Genomic DNA, 16,863 nt, shown 5'->3' with positions numbered 1-16,863 from the left:
CCTTTCTCTTAACTGTCTTACTCAGGGATGAAGAGAAAAAGCAAATCAGACATCAGTATTAAATAGCGAATGGAGCGGGCCAGGGGAAGTGTCTGAGGTGGAGTTTCCATGTTTGTGTTCCTGGCTGATACTGAGCAGAGTGTACCGAGTCCTGAAGCCAACTTGCAGTAGCTGGCACTGAGCAAGTGGGAGGAAAAGGCAGTCTGGTGGAGGATGTGTGCAGTCTCCTGTTAGAAAGCCCAGCCTCTGCTGGGGATGAGGAGAGTTGGGTAGAGATGGCACTGACAGCCTGAAAGGAGTAATCACAGTGTAACTGATGCAAATTTGCAGTTCACTTCGCCTTTTCTCCAAAAATCGTCACTCTCTAATTCGCATGCAAAGGTAGGAGTCTTCTCTTTCCTCTCTCCCCCCTCAAGCATCTGCCTTTATTCAAGAGCTGGGAACAGAAGAAACCAAGAGACATGTTTTATTGGAAGGGGGTTTTGATCTCTTTGCTTTGCTGCTTCTGCTGAGGAAGTGGCCTGACATGCAAGAGAGCCCCGACATGTTAAAGGCACTTTGGTTGATGCTGCATCCACTGAAGTGGAGTTTGTATGTGAGGAATGCTGAAGGTGGCCATGCTCTGTGGCAGGAAGGTGCCTGACCTCTGGCAGAACGTGTTCCTTAGTTGGCTTCTGTGATAGCAGGATGTGATGTGATTGAGCGTAGTTTGAAAAGTCATGTTTGCATTATTTTACAATATATCAGGTTATATTAAATGTATTTATTTCAAACACAGAAGTGAATTATTGGATTAGCAAGCGTGCAGACCATTTTTTACTAGTGTCTATGGCATTTCTGATTGAGGACATAATCAGAACTAAAACATAAAAGACATTTGAAGAAGAAGAATTACTTGGGTCTTAAAACAGGGTGTTAGACTAAGTTTTGGAAATGTTATGCCTTAACTTAGGCAACTGGAATCTGAACTGCAAAGTTCATGCTTGAAAACCTGGAATAAAATACAGGTATCCACCTGAGTAATACTATGATATCATGAGTAATAGTAGGACCTGGTGAGATCTGCTAAGATGAGATCAATCAAAAAGAAATTAATAATAATCTAGTAAATTGATCAACTCATCATCTTTTTCCTTTCCTTACCATTTTATTGTGCCTGATTTACCAGGTGGTAGATATAACTTGGAGATGCTTGAGAATAGAGGCCAGCCTTGAGCAGGCTTGGTGTTAGCCCTGTGGATGGAATGGATGTCCTATGTAGTATGAATAAAATAGCTGAGATTTTTCTCCCAACTTGTTAGTAAATTCCTTCATGAGGAGTCACTATCTCTCTCTGCTTAAGGGACTTTCTGGGTTAAAAGTATATGTAAAACTTGCAGTTGCACTTTGACTTGCAGTTCCATATTAATTCCATTTGTACTGTGATTTGTATTTGCATATTAAGAATTAAGTGTTCAGTGCACTAAAAATGTGCTTCTGATGTGATACCACTGCAGCTCCCGGTTGGATGTGGAATAGCCATCAGTTGTGTAGTCTATCTGAGGACCTGGAGTCCTTGTGCATTCAAAATTTTGCACAAGGCTAGATTGAAATTGAGAAGAAAGATGGGAAACCTCTTCAATAATTTCTGCTAGAATTGACATAGAAGAAGCACATGCTCTGATCTGGAATGATGGGAATGAAATCCAAAGAGCTTGAGGCTGGAAGAATTAGCTGCTAATCTCACATTTCTACAGAAAGACTGAGCAATTCCTGTTTTATACCCTTGAAAACATAATGGAGCCCAGGGGATCACTGGCACAACAAGCTTCTGAGAGCCACTAGCACTTAGCAAAATTGACTTCAGTTAATCAAAAGATTCTTTAGGGAAAAAAAAAAAAAAAAGCTGCTGGTTTGAAAAGCAACAGTGTGTAGATGGTTAAAGAAATTTCAGTTCCTTGCAGTGAGGTTCAGTGACCTATAATGACAGTATCTAATGGACAAACTCAGATAGAAGGAAAAGTAATTAAGTGCTAGACTGGTGGGGAAAGAAGTGAAAGGGAGGAGAGTACAGTGGCACTTTGCTCACCCTTTATTAAAACATTTCCTGAGCGAGTTGTGTGTGAATCTGCGAGCACGTAAGAGACTCCAGCGATAATAGGTGCCTAGAGAACATAATTATCTGGCATGTGTGATCTGGAATATTAACATGTCCCATTATGAAGAAACATTTGTCATTATTCCGACTCATGTGCTGTTCTCCTGTAGTCCTAGGTAAAAGGAATTATAACTAAATTATAACTGATACTCCATAGTTCTTAAAAGTCCTTGGCACTTTTTTTGGAGAGCCCGTGGTGAAATCTGATTCAGGATTCTGAACTGGCGTGTAGGTTTGAAGTCAGCTTGGTTTTAACAGTGTCCTTTTCTTAGGAGAAAACACATTTTATTATGTTCTGCTTATAACTGCTGAGTGCTGGATGTTTTAAAAGAAATCTGGGGCGGAATCACCCTTTCTGTAGTCCACTGGAATCCCCAGTGTTTTAAGAACAAAACCAGAGTAAGTAAAATAGGACAAACATCGTGGAAGATAGTTTTGAAAAGTTTCCAGTTGCTTTGTTTAGGGACTTAAGACTGCAAGGAACCTTCTGTGTCCAGTCTCTTGTTATCACAGTCGCAAGTTCATACATATAACCTGTCACGTAAAACTTGCTTTTTTCTGAGAGCAAATGTGTTATGATTTATATGTCTCACAATAATGGAATAAATGTTTTTGTTTTGGTGGAGTTTAAATTAGTCACTTGTGGATGCCAGGGGAATTTATCTGCAACAGCAGTTCCAGAATATAAAACAGCTTGAAGCTTTTTCTTACTGAATATGTCACTGTAAAACAAAATTTTGATTTGGGCTTTCCGTATGTGTTGCAATGCAGGTGTTCCCATGTAATGTTCCTCCCTGACCAAATGCCAAAAAGTTGGGAGTAGGAATGGGCACAGAACAAAAAGCATCATTATGGGAAAACATTTGTGTTTTCCTTACCTGAGCAGTATACTGGAAGGAGGAAGATAGGAATATCAAGATCAGAATCTTTATTTTAGTTTCAGATGTGGAATCATAGATGGTTGTGGCAGGAGAAGGAAAACCAAAGTCTCATGCAACTGTTTTGTTCTTGCACTATTTTCAAGGGGATGATACATGCAACAGAGTATGTGTGTGTGTTGTACAATGGAAGTGGGGTACAAATTGTTAGATACATAGTTCCAGTTACTCTAACTCTAGTGCTTTTCTATAATTTTGCTCTTTATTTTGATGAGAGATTGCCCAGATATAATTCAGATTAATTAATTTACTAATTAATTTGTATTCAGTCAGATAATCAATAGAATATTCCTCGGTCTTTTTATCTACACAACAAGATAACTGTAATCTCCCATGTTCTCAACCTCACTAGCAATTCTTCTTGCAGAGTGGCTCTAGAGGCTCCAGCCTGCATCTCTGAGCTTTTCAAGCATCTAGTGGTATGAATTCTGGCCACGCAGTAAAACAAAGGCAAAGATGAAACCCCCCTGCAGGGCTGGGTCCAACTCTGGGGGCACCAACAGCAGAAGGACACGAACCTGCTGGAGCGGGGCCAGAGGAGGCCACGGAGATGCTGGGGGGGGTGGAGCACCCCCTGTGAGGACAGGCTGAGAGAGTTGGGGGGTTCAGCTGGAGAAGAGAAGGCTCCGGGGAGACCTTAGAGCGGCCCCCCAGGGCTGAAAGGGGCTGCAGGAAAGGGGGGGACGACTCGTCATCAGGGGGAGGGATAGGACGAGGGGGAAAGGGGTTAAACTGACAGAGGGGAGATTTAGATGAGATAGAAGGCAGAAATTCTCCCCTGTGAGGGGGGTGAGCCCCTGGCACAGGTTGCTCAGAGAAGCTGCGGCTGCCCCCTCCCTGGAAGGGTCCAAAGCCAGGTTGGTCGGGGCTTTGGGCAACCTGGGCTGGTGGAAGGTGGCCCTGCCCGGGGCAGGGGGTGGGACAGGATGGTCTTTGAAGCTCCTCCCAACCCAACCCAGTCTGTGATTCTGTATGATTCTATAATTTTTCTCTCCATCAGAATAAGCTATTTGAATGTTGCTTAATAAATGTTGTTATCTGACGGTGGGAGGGGACAAACAGCTCAATCTCATGCCTTACAGGAAAACAGGTGGGACCAATGAGATGAGCCAAAAATCACACAATTATTTTGTGCTAGCTTAATGGCTGCCTTGTTCTGCCCAAAGGTAAAGACATAGTTATCAGTGCCATTTATCAGGTATGCCATTTTAGTATAAACTTGTTTAAAACAGGGTAGAGACCCTTTTTCATCTTAATTAGACAGTAACCCATTGATTCCAAGCGGGCCTTCATTTTCTAATTATTTAGTACATAATATAATGTCATTAAACATCTTTGAGTGGACAGGATTGCTCTAAAAGCTTTAGCTCCAGAGCTCTAATATTAGGCTTTTGGCATTCATCCCTGTGTGTGAAAAGCAGTCAGTTTGTTTACCAGGAATTTAGATTTACATTACTGGGGGAATTAGCAGTGAGCTATTAGTCTGATTCAAGCACTTAACAATTGCTGATCATCTCCTCCTAGCCTGTGGATAATGGAGGTGATCAGCTGTAAATGGAAGGTATGTGGGGCTATTTTCATGAAGGCACTTGGAGAAAGTGCTGCATGCCCTGACCTCTGCTAACCCTGGGGTTTGCAAGAAACCCAAACACAAAGTCACTTCCTGGAGGAGAGCTAATCACCTATAAGAAGAGCTTCCATTAGAGACTAAACCAAGCTCAGTCTCAACCCACCCTCCCTCATCTGAAGAAAGGTTCAGCCACAAAATCCCTGAGGTAGAAGTGATCAGCCTCTGATTGTATTTACCAGTATCTGTTTGGATGGGGGGAGCAACTGTAGAGTAGCAGCTGGTTGTGGCTGCACGGCCGTGCTGAACGGTCCTTCCGAGCTCAGCGGTGCTGGTTGGCTTCCGGATTCTCCACTGTTGTCCCCAAAAGCTACTCTGGTTCATGGGCACCTCAGAAATTACTTTGATAGTTTTCCCTCTTGTTCTTGGGAGAAGTTGTCTATCATTTTGGCAAACAGTGACTTGTGATTTTTAGGATGTATTGAAGAAGATACTTTCGTTCTTTCTCGGTGCTGAGCCCACAGTGTCTTCTCAACTCGAAGTTACCTTTCATTGTCAGCAGATTTTAAGAGGCATGCGGGGGATCTGTGACCGGGAATTACTGTTTGAAGTAAAGCTTAGCTTTTCCTCATCTGGGATACATATTGTGCCCCCCTTTTAAAAGGAAAACTGCAGTCCCTTGATTCTGAATGCAAATGTGCATTTGTTGGAGGCAGTGGGAATTATTTTAATGAGGTAAGAACACAGTCATTTTGGACTGCCAAATTCAAGGCTTATCTCTGGTATCACTTTATGATCTTGGGCAAGAGGAGTGTATTCCTTCTCCCACTCATCACACAAGAAACAACTTGTCCAACTGTGACAGAGCTCACTGCTGGAGAAGGACTGTTGACACCCTTTGTGAATGCTACATAGACCCTGTTAAGGGATCTGAAGCTACGTTGGAGTTCTAGAAGGCATGTCAAAGGACATGAGCGCGTGATGGCTGCAGAAGTTGTTAAGATTGTTTTGTGAAAGATTGTCTAATTCTGTTCTTTAAATTTCTTTCCCATAATGCCTCCAGCAGTAGGAGACAAAGAGTGCAGTTTCTATTCAATGCAAAGAAAGGCAGGAGACTTCTAGAGATGGAAGATAAATTTTATTTGAGAGATTTGGCATTATTTTACACTTTTAAAAATAATCTACATTACAACAATTAGAAGGTTCCCTCCTTGTATATGCCTGCTGAGAGCTCAATGTTAAGGCTATCTGGACAGTGAATTTTTGTTAGATTATTTTTGTATTTAAACCAAAGGTACTCATGGGATGTTGTATTCCAGTTTCTGGTGAATAGAAGATGGGTTTTTTTTGTAAATTGCCCTCTAGTATGGTTAGTAAGAACAGTTCTGAATGGGTTTAGGTAACTGCCAGTCTTTGAGCATTGGTGGTGCTTACAGAACTGAACTGATGCTGATACTGGCATGGCATTTCTAGCAGTAGTTGCACTTGTGCATACATGTCTGCTGTGCAGTCGAATAAATGAGATTTGGAGATCAGGTGTTACAAAAATCTAAGTGAAAATGGGTTTGCACTCATAGCAGTGTGAGTACCTGTGAATGCAGGTGTATTTAGAGGTGAATTGTGTTTGCAGTTATTGATGGACAAGCCTAAGGAGCAGCCATGTACATAAGGGTGCAGAGTACGGGTGAAAGGGTCATAGGGACACTTGGAGAAAAACCCAAACTGGCAAGTTTTGCTTTGATTTGTCTAGAGCAGGATTTGTCTGAGTGTCAACCATTTTTTGATGTAATCCCAGACATGAGAGGAGGCTGTAGTTGCAATGAATAACCTTCTTAGTAGGGGTAAGGGGCCAAAGTGCCCCAAATATGAACAACAGAATGCTGGTGCCTTTTTCCATATCAGCCTGTCTTGGAGCACTGAAGCGGGGAAGGAGGAAAGATCAGAGTGCAGATGAGTGGAAGATGAATGCAGCACACTGTGTGGTACAGACGGCTCAAGGAAATCTACTGCATATTCTTGCAGATAGCCTCACTGGTTTGTGGAATACTGGAAAGAACATCATCTTCTCCCCTGTTACTCTCCACTGAATTCTGGAGATGACAGATGCTATTACACTGCAGTCAAGGGTCTTGACATGTTTCTAGTCCCACCGTATGTAGGATGGACTAGTGTAGATATTAGAATATGGTAACGTGGACTCTGTTTTCATTAAAGAATGGTAGCAAACATGTGGAAACAGTGCTGGCTTTTGATCCAAGTAGCCACATTTCAGTAGGTAATCAAATACCAGCATTCGTACTCCTTTTTATTTAGGTGACAGGATATTTGTTCCTACTGTACGGAAATAATATGTTGCTTCTCCGTGCAACAGAGGAGTTGGTTCTGCTTGATGCAGTGATGTGCTTGCCCTACCCACCCAGGAAGTAAAGAGAAGGCTGGAATTTGAAATGGAAGTGTTACACCTCGGAAGGACAGTTACTCTGATCCACACGACAACATAGGATTCTGTAATGAGAAGGTGTGTCTGGCAGTGACTGGGAACCAGTGTATTACCTAGCTGGCAGCATATAAAGCACAGGGTAAAAAGAAATACCCACCTGTTCTGCATCTGTTCGGGACTGTAGTATTATCTGTCTGCGTATAACCACGTCCAGATCTGTTGTGTATCATAGGATGTGCAAGGGGCAGGGTGTGTGCCCACCGAGGAGCTGCTCTGAGCTGAGCTTCTAGCTCCTGGAAGCATAGGCTGGCTGATGAGGCAACTCTTGCACACAATTGATTGTGGACTATTAACCTATGCTCAGAAATCAATATTCACTTAACACCATGTTTTAACAGGCAAATGCAGTACAAAACAGCAGTTACACAGTGCACACGTTTACACTAAGAATAAACAGGTCATGAAATGTCTTGGCAGAGAGGAGGAGATTGGGCAGGCAGCACGGAAGGGGACAATGACAACTGGAGTATGTGGGAAGGTAGAAGGTAGTTGCAGCTCCCAGAGATTTTTGCAACTGAATGTCCCAGGGGTTTTGTGGTCAATACAGCTTCAAAGAGCTATATGCATTCTCTAAGCATTATGAAGAAGGTTGGTCCTGAGGCCAGGCAAGATCATCCTTCGCTAGATGAGACTAAATTTACTGGGGTTGAGCACGTTCATCGTAACCCAAAAAACGCAAATCAGTTGCTAACCATGATAATGGGTGATACATGTATGTTGCAAGGGGCAAAACAGAAAGAAGCAAGAATATAAACTGTAGTGTAGTGTCCTTGAACTGGGATGGTATTTTTCATATACTTGAAAGAATGGATTTGAAAAGGGAACTGAAACTAATCTAGAACTGGTGTTTACCAGGGACATTATGGGTATGTTTATTGAGCTTTACTTGTAACCCGCCCTGGAGCACGGACTTGTAGTCTTTAGTATGGTAAGCTGTGCTCTGCCTTGAGGAGCAGATCCCCCTGAACCTCCTGAAGTCCAACAAGGCCAAGGACAAGGTCCCGCACCTGGGCTGGGACAATCCCCAGTACCAGTACAGACTGGGGGATGAATGCATTGAGAGCAGCCCTGCAGAAAAGCACTTGGGGATACTGGGGGATGAACAAGGGGACACGAGCTGCTAACGGGTGCCTGCGCCCAGAAAGCCGTATCCTGTCCTGGGCTGCACAAAAGGAAGCGTGGCCGGAGGGTCGAGGGAGGGGATTCTCCCCCTCTGCTCTGCCCCATGTGGAGTCCTGCGTCCAGCTCTGGGGTGCCCAGAACAAAACAGACATGGACCTGTTTGAGCGGGTCCAGAGGAGGCCACAAAAACAGTGAGAGTGCTGCAACACCCTCCCGTGAAGAGAGACTGAGACAGTTGGTGTGGTTCAGCCTGGAGGGGAGAAGGCTGTGGAGACCTTATGGTGTCCTTTCAGTGTATGAGGGGATCATCAGACAGGGAGAGGCTTTTCACCAGGGCCTGTAGTGACGGGACAGGGGACAGTGGTTTGAACTGCAAGAGGGTAGTTTAGGTTGGACACAAGGAGAAATTGTTTATGATGGAAGTGTGAGGCCCTGGCACAGGCTGCCCAGAGAAGCTGTGGCTGCCCCTCCCTGGACGGGGCTTTGGGCAACGTGGGCTAGTGGAAGGTGGCCCTGCCTGGGGCAGGGGGTGGGACAGGATGATCTTTAAAGGTCTCTTCCAACGCAAACTGTTCCATGAGCCTAGGCCTGAGGAAGAGCTCCAGAAGGTGGGGTGGTAGGACAGACTGTGTCAGGTCCCTCCCTGCAGTCGGAAATCAAACCTGCACAAGTTCTGACAGAACTCAGACCTTGGTTTTAAAATATTGTGCTGGAATATTAGCTTGGCTGTTTCTCAGAATGCTGACAGGGCAGAAGCAATGGTGGGCACCGTGTCTGCAGAGCTCAATGCAAAGTGATGGGGTGATTGTGGGGTGCAAGCTAGCGGGAGGTTTTCAGTGACTGCTCTTCTGGGTTAAGGCGGTTCCATTCCTCTTTTCTGGAAGCCTTCTGCTTCCCAAAGGTAAAGCAGTAGTGGGAGGTGCCTGGATGTAGAATAGTATTAATTATATGGGAAGGAAAGATGATGCCATTTATGCCAAGTTAACATGGGCTTAGCAATAGAGGCAGGAACAGAACCAGAGACGGCCAAGCAATAGGAGCTCCAGAGTATACAGAGGAGGCCATGGGCATACTGCTGTGCTCGGAGATGTCTCGCTGTGTCTTCCCTTCAGCCACCTAGGAAATGAAAGGAGGAATGAATCCCAGTTAGACACACTGATGCTCAAACATCTGGCTGCAGAGCATCCAGTTCTGAGCACTATAAGGCTGCGGGGAACTCCTGTGGCCAGGCAGCACAGCCTGTTTCTGCCTGTCTCAAGGAATGGCTCAAGGTGAAGTGGTCCAGGGTTCTGCATGCATGTGGCATCGCTCACTCTGATGTCCAAAGTCACGCATTTCCAGATCCAGGGTATTTCAGCTACTGTCTGCAGGCCGCTTGACTCGCTGGTTTGTGAAGGCAACAAAGCAATGCATACCTGGGACATTTCTGAAGCAAGGGATGTGCTGGCACTGTCTCCTTGGAAGCTTAGGGAAGATGAATAAAATAAGTCTTCCTGTCTTTCTACAGCTGTCTGCTTCAGGTGCATTTGAGACCAAATGGTATTTTCTGCAAACAGAAGTAAAGCAAGAGTCTTATTGTGCTTTTCTTGTGCACACTTTGGAGTCTAGCGAGCAGAAGTCCGGGGGAGCTGTTTTAGGAAATGGCACCTGCAGGTGTGTGGCATTCACTTAGAAAATACACATTGTCTGTTCAGTGAATGGCCTGTTAGTTTGTGGGTTTACTTGTGAGGTTGAGCAGACTGCAAAGCCAATTTGCACTGTACTTGGGGACCTTTGGGTCCCTTTGGGATTTTCCCAGCTGTCGATGTTGCAAGGGAGCAGGTATGTAGCTTCTCAGATGGAGTTTAGGTTGTAGGCGTATCTATAGTGCTGGGTGTAAGGCTTTTCTATACAGCAGGAGGTAGGTTTAAATATTAATCATCTAATGATGCTGGTTTCTTTGCTATCCTTTGGAAGCTTTTACAAATATAAAATATTTAAATCTTATTAAGGTCTGTTGCTAATATGCTAGGGAGATAAAAGAAATACAGACTCAGGATTACATAGCTGCATGTAACAGGATTTTTGTAACTGCTGTGCTGCTGAAGCCAGTAACAGGGTCTGTGTCAGGAGCTGGTTATCTCCACTCAGTGAGTGAGGGCAGAAGGCCCTCAGGCCAGGAAAGGAGGGGGAGGAGGAGACCCAAACCCCATAATCCTGTTGCACTGATGTGGTTACTCAGCAACCTCTGGATACAGCAAGTCTGACCTCCCCTTGTGATTTTTTTGCAACCCCTTCATTTGAATGCTATTGGGAAATGGCTTTGTGGTGTTTGAGATAACAGAAGTGTCACCAAACTGTTACAGAAGTGTCACAGAAACACTTCTGAAAGCAGAGCCAGGCTGTCCCCTGGGTTGGACAGGAGATCATGGAGACACTGCAGAAGATGACAGAACTATATGCAAGAGCAATGCACTGTAGGGTCTTCAAATCAACAGTATTTGGGTTTCTCTGATTCTGCGAAATGACTGATGCTTACCAAGGCATTTGTTGCTCTCAAACATGCCAAGTATCTGGTCACACTTCTCCTTCTGGTTGCCGCTGCTCTCACATGTGCACCACAGGGAGATCTCCACGCTGGAGTTACTGACATAGTTGGGTGTCATGGGCGTGCCTGTCCCAAACCCACAGAAACTGGAATCAGGATTTACTTCACCACACGAAAGAAGCATCGCGTGTGCTGTTACACTGCAGGGAATGCTGGAGGCAGAAGCCTTCCACCGTGATGTACGCATTACCCGGGGAGGCTGGGAGCCCCTGCGAGGCCACCCAGGCCTGGTCAATCTACGTGACGTCTGCTGAGCTGTGAGGAGGTCTGGAGGTGGCCACCCCTGCCTCGGGCAGTCTGCTGGCGAGGCACGTGTGTACCTGCAGCGTTAGATCAAGGGGTGTGAAGGGCCTGCGGGGGCTCCGCAGCCATACTGGCATATGGCAGCGCAAGGCTCCTGCTGCGTGGCCAAACGCCTTTTGCCAAACAAATGCTGCACACCTCTAACAGTCATTCAGCACAAAACCAACAAAGACATCTGGAAAACCGGAAGGTATAGACTAGATTTACAGCTTCAGAAATGTTGCTGCTCTTTACAGCTCCTCTTCTGAGCTGGTCTGAAAAAGTATTAGCAGGTTGGCAGTGAATGCCCAAACCCAAAGATGACCTTCCTCTAACAGCTGGCAGTGCCCTGTTCTGGCTGGCCCTGAGAAAATAGTGTGTACAACGCTATCAAACCATCGGGATGGCAGTGAGGGAATGTCATGTTTAATCACTGCTGTGATGGGATGTAACTCCTGCAGCAAGAATGACAGTTCATATGGGCCCAGAACTCCCTGTCAGTCAGGCATTTAGAGCACCTTGCACCAGCTGATGATGCAAACAGGTGTTCAGAAATCTCAGCAAGTGCTGCTGATTCGACAGCAGAGGATGGGATACGTGCCACAGAAGGATAAATGCCACGGAAGGGCTCTTTTTGGGCTGCATTTACCTCAGAAGCAAGAGGGAGCACTAGCATCCATTAGGCTAAGGATGTTCATTGCTATACTGAGCGCTATCTCCTGCAGGAGAGCAAGATGGTCCTTCACAGCATCGGAGCGTGCCTGCAAGTCTGTGGCCTGAAAGCATCCACCCTGTGTGTTGCTGTGGGTATCACTTACCAATCATCCCCATGTAAGCCTGCAGGCATGCAGCATGGTTGTGCTGAGAGCAACCATCTGGAGACATGTCTGCAGGTTGACAGTTTTGTTGGAAGTCAGCCAGTCGGGATCTGTAGGAAGGAAAATGAGACTATCAGTGTCTATGCAGTTCTCTTCTCTTGGCTAGTGTCCGCTGCTGCCAGACCTACTTGCAGATATGGTCTTCTAAGCAGGAGTCCAGAAGCCAGAGGCAATTGGGTTTGGTGTTAGACTGGAAGGAGCAGTCAGGAACAATAGTTTTCCGGCGTCGTTCTCCACAAAGTTCATCCTGACATGGACAGAATAGGATCCTTTTGGTGAAATCCTCAGAGACTTTCTCAAAGAAATTCCTTAGCCCTCTGTGGCACTTGCGACGGTCGCACGTGTCCTCGCTTCCTGCTCCCCTGGTGCAGATAGAGGCATATTCTGTGCGCAGACGAACGCACTTCTTGCTCAGATTACAGACATGAGTTGCTTTCAGGCATGGATTTGTTGCATCTCCTGCTAACTGTGAGCCTATAAAGTCAAAAGAAACCCAGAGACAGGGAAGCAAGTCTCCAGGAGAGATTCTGTGTGGAAACAGGAGTAGCCCTTGCTTGGTGGTCATATTGGGAACATCAGAAAGGACAGAGCAAATGCGTCCTGCTGTGTGCCTGTAGTATGACACTACAGTTACATTAGCTACAAAAGTGTATTTTTTTATTGGTTCATGCTGGGGGGTTTGTTTCAGAGAATGCATCACTGTGGGTTATTCCCTGTTTCATGGGCCCAGATCTGTGGCTATATTTACACTTGGTAGGGGTACAAATTTAAGCAAGTATCCAGAACAGGTTTCCTCTGATTAAAGAGGCCACTACCCCAAACTGTTCTTCTTGACAATTTTCAGCCCCTGAAAAGGTAAGAAAGGGCAGCATTGTATCACATAACCATTACAATCCTTACCTGATAACAGAGCTGCCAGTTTATTATAATCTGTCTTCCAATGTTCTTCGTTTGCTGGGTTCTCATAGGGAGAGGTCTCCAAATTGAAGTAACCTATGCAAGATACAAGATATTTTATGCTTTTTTTTTTTTTTTTTTTTTTCTTCATTAATTTTTTTTCTTATTTGTGCCTGGCTGTTTCCTCAGGCTGGAGTTCAGAGATGCTCTGTTTTTCCCAAAGCCAAATGCCAAGATTGGATCTGCTACAGATGTAAAGGTATGATTGTGTAAAAACAGCCTTACATTTTGTCATCAGATTTTCTCTGGATGGAATTTGGTCTGTGTTGTCACTTGGCTTTTTTCAGCTTCAGAACCAGTGAGGAGATGTACAGCACAGGCAGCCCCCACTAAAGCTGGACAGAAGCAGCATGGTTAAGGGTGCCATTACAGTGCATGTCATAATCACACGTCTGTTCTCAGTGAGGGTAGACGTGACGATTTTGAGGTGATTTTTCAGAGCAGCATCTCCTCAAGCACTAAATCTAACTGCCTTAGAGCAGCGGCCTTTGTCTCTTAGGGTCTGCAGTGTGTTTGAAGGGCGGTCTCAGACCAGATCAGCTTCCTCTGCTTATCAAACAGAGCAGGAATGAATTCTCTTCACTAGGAGATGTGGTTCCAAAGTGATGCCTGCAGTGTGGGGAAGTGGCCTTTCGTAGTTGCTTTCAGATGGGGGGGCAGGGTGAGTCTCACTAGCACCTTGTAAATTCGTGTTATTTCATCTCACCATCTGTCACGCTGGAGTGAACGGTCCAGAAGACGCGCAAGCAGTGCTCCTGCCTCTTCATGCGCCGGTGACACTTGCAGTGCAGCAAAGAGCTGTTCCCGAGGGTGAGCTCTGCATTCAGACATCTGACCCTGCTGTTGTGGTCCAGCGGAAGGACATGAGTCTTGGCCAGGGCACAGTCTTCCAGGGTCCTGTAGGTGACATTGCAGGCAGGGTCCGAGAGGCACAGCTGTTCTGCTGCGATGCAGTCGCTCCTTGGCAGAGCCAGGAGGTCTCCTGGGCAGGCAGGGAAAAGCCTGTTAGGATCACGATCATGACGGATGCCACACGAGCACCTTGACATTGCTCAGTAGCCATCTGTGTTCAGTAAGGACTGCTCTCAAGAGGCAGAGCTGGTTGGGGTCTCTCATAAGTAAGGAACAGTAGCTATCTCCATTTAGAAACCAAAGGATGAGCATTCATGTATGAAAGAGGTGAGAAGGTTAAACAAAAGTCTCAAAAATAGTTTAATAAACCCTTTTTTTTATCACCCCTAACTCTTTCAACTTGGCCAGGATCAGGGATAGCTTTATATTTTATGGAATAGTAAATCCCTGTGGAAACCCTGGGGTTGCAGAGGCTGCTTTGAAGCAGCTCTTCTATCCGGGTAATGAAAACCGCAGCGCAATAAGCCCGTAGTAACACCACACTGTCTGCTGTGAGTCAGTGCTGCTGCCGTTGCTAAAGTGTATATACTGGTCATTAAGAGATGTACCGAGAAAGCCATTTGTAGGGTGTAAAAACAACTACTGAGCTTGGAAACTTAAGAATGAGCATTTTTTGCATAACAGAATAAATCCTTAACATACGACATGAGTAGCTTCATATAGAAGTGCTGATATAACTCATTTTCAGTATGTAGAACCCAGTCCCTGAACCCCTGCCAAAAATGCTGGGATGCAGGCTTGGCCTGTCAGCTTTCATCTGCTGGTTGATTGTGAACTCTGAGGACACCTTCATGTGTGTAGATATTTGCATAATATATGCACTGATTTTATATATATATATATATATATAAAAAATATATATTATATATATATATGCACACATATACCACCTTATGTGGAAGTATTAAATAATCTCAACAGTATAATCTTTAAAACTAGGCTTGCTTTTCATCATTTTCAATTTTTCCTATGGACAGCTGTCAGAAGGTAATACTGGGGTGATACTTGGCATGATGTAGTCACAGGTAGGTGAATTCAGCCCGCAATCTTTCTTCATTTCTGTGTTTACTGTGCGAGTACTGTGGAGCAATACTGTTTGCTAATAACATTTACGTATCGGCAAGTATGTTTCTTCCCTTCAGGTTGGTTTTGCTTGGCTGGTTTTAGGAAATGAGTGTGCTGAGCCTTACATCTGCTTTTAAGGGTCTTTGTGTACGTGACCCTACCAGTCATTCTGTTGTTCAGCAGGTGCAGCAGTACTGTTTGTCTGCCTTCCCTGCAGATCAGAGGATGGTCTCAATACAGCTCATCTTACCCTCTGTACTGTCTATCTAATTTGTTTTCTCACTTCCTTCTCTTTTGCTGGCTCCATCAGTTTATTTGCTGTAAGCAGTAGGGTGCATAATTCTGTGCTAATCTGCTTCTCAAACTTTCTACTTTGCCTACAGCCCACTAGTGCTATGTAGGTGTCTTTGTCTCACTTGTACAAATTTCTTTGCTTTTCTAGCAAGTTGTTGTGCTGTGTTGCTCGGGCAGGTGTTACACGGACTGTGTGACTCTGTAAGCTTCCTGAACCAGCGGCTCATCAGAAAAGCTTTGTCCCCAGCACAGGGGGATTTGCTCTGGCATTATACCTCAGCACAACCTTTATGAACATTCTGAGTGTGATTACATCCTGTAAGGTTGCAGTCAGTGCAAATTCCCAATAGTAAATCCATCCCTTCTCTCCATGGCTTTTGGAACCCTAAACTGAGCTCACTGATCTACCCCACCAGCCCAGACCCAGGCACCATCTCCCCCAGGATCCCATCTCCACACCGGCTCGCAGTAGCTGTGGTAGGAAGTTCATAAAAGGACAGGATGCACTTTCCTAGCCTTAGGAATTCTGCTCAGCAAGCACCTGAGCTTGAAGTGCCATTTTAAAAACTTGAAAGTGATATGGTTATTTCCAGGGTAGAGCAGAGCTGGCTCTAAGTGGCTGGACTGCGTTTCTACCACAGGCCTGTACCAGATGCTTCAGCTGAAGCTGCTGTAAACCTCAAATGTAAAACAGTCCTCCTCTACAGACACTGTTTCATAGATATGTGCATTGTCTTAAGCCCTAATATTTGACATATTGTTTCATTTTTTTTAAAAACCTTGTCTTAGTATTCCAGGTAATAAGCTGAAAGAATGAGAAAGCTAATTATTTCCTAGACCTATGCTCTAGGTTGCAGCACAGTTAAAGATGCATGTGTGTGGGAGTCCCTTCTCTAGTTTGAAAAAAGAAAGTTAAAAGGTAATACCCAATCCACAGACTGTATTTACACCTTAGAAAAAAGGGGTAGGTGATACAATACTACCCCTTTATCCTGCCTTTTCACTCCACGTCCTGTCCTACATATTTATTGGGATGCCCTCGTGCACCTCCTGAAAGACAGGACTGCAGAAGGCAAACCTTTCCTTTATTAAGCAGTTATCAAAGTAGTGTGAGTATTTGGGAACAGAAAGTTGTGGGAATTCTATTGTAATCATGTCGCTGCAAGTGCTACTGAGGTCTCGGTGTAGGACCCCTTTTTTCTAACAATCCCTGTGACAGGCGGCAGCTGCTGCTTTTTCTGGGTGTAAAGCACCGACATCCTGCAGCCAGGGTCTCACAACGCTTCAGGGCCGTTCTGTAATTTCAGCCCTGAAGACTCCACAAGAGACGAACGGGAAGGAGGAAGAATCTCTCTCCTCCGCTCCAGTGACTTGGCAGCAGCGGGAGGCAGAGCAGAGCGAGCGGCAGCATCGCGGCAGGAGCTCCCCGGGTTGCTCTTGGCAAACGGAGCCTCCCCGCCCAGAACTACCGGCCGGGAGCGTTTCCCGGGGGGGCCGCGGGGAGAGGTATCAAAAAAAACGCTCGGCGAAGGCGCTGCGAGGTGGGGTACGGCGGGAGCTGCGCGGCCGGTGGGCCTGGGGCGGCTGCTTTGTGCCTCCCTGCCGCGCCGAGGGACCCGCTCCC

At 45.5% G+C, this 16,863-nt stretch overlaps 1 protein-coding gene across 1 annotated transcript; it reads right to left on the bottom strand.

Annotated features, from left to right (window-relative positions):
• Positions 1-5,764: 5,764 nt before the first annotated feature.
• LOC113485349 (GDNF family receptor alpha-4-like) lies at positions 5,765-14,017 on the bottom strand. The gene is made up of 7 exons (XM_026858464.1): positions 13,675-14,017; positions 12,912-13,004; positions 12,140-12,485; positions 11,952-12,061; positions 10,783-10,917; positions 9,680-9,810; positions 5,765-9,380 (listed from the first exon to the last, which is right to left on the bottom strand). Exons 1-7 carry the CDS (start codon positions 14,015-14,017, stop codon positions 9,246-9,248), a joined length of 1,293 nt encoding a protein of 430 aa, XP_026714265.1. The 3' UTR covers positions 5,765-9,245.
• Positions 14,018-16,863: the final 2,846 nt, after the last annotated feature.

The sequence above is a fragment of the Athene cunicularia genome (genome assembly GCF_003259725.1).
Source record: "Athene cunicularia isolate RWA chromosome 13 unlocalized genomic scaffold, athCun1 chr13_part1, whole genome shotgun sequence".
Classification (NCBI taxonomy): Eukaryota; Metazoa; Chordata; class Aves; order Strigiformes; family Strigidae; genus Athene; species Athene cunicularia.
This window is presented reverse-complemented; position numbering and strand designations above follow the sequence as displayed.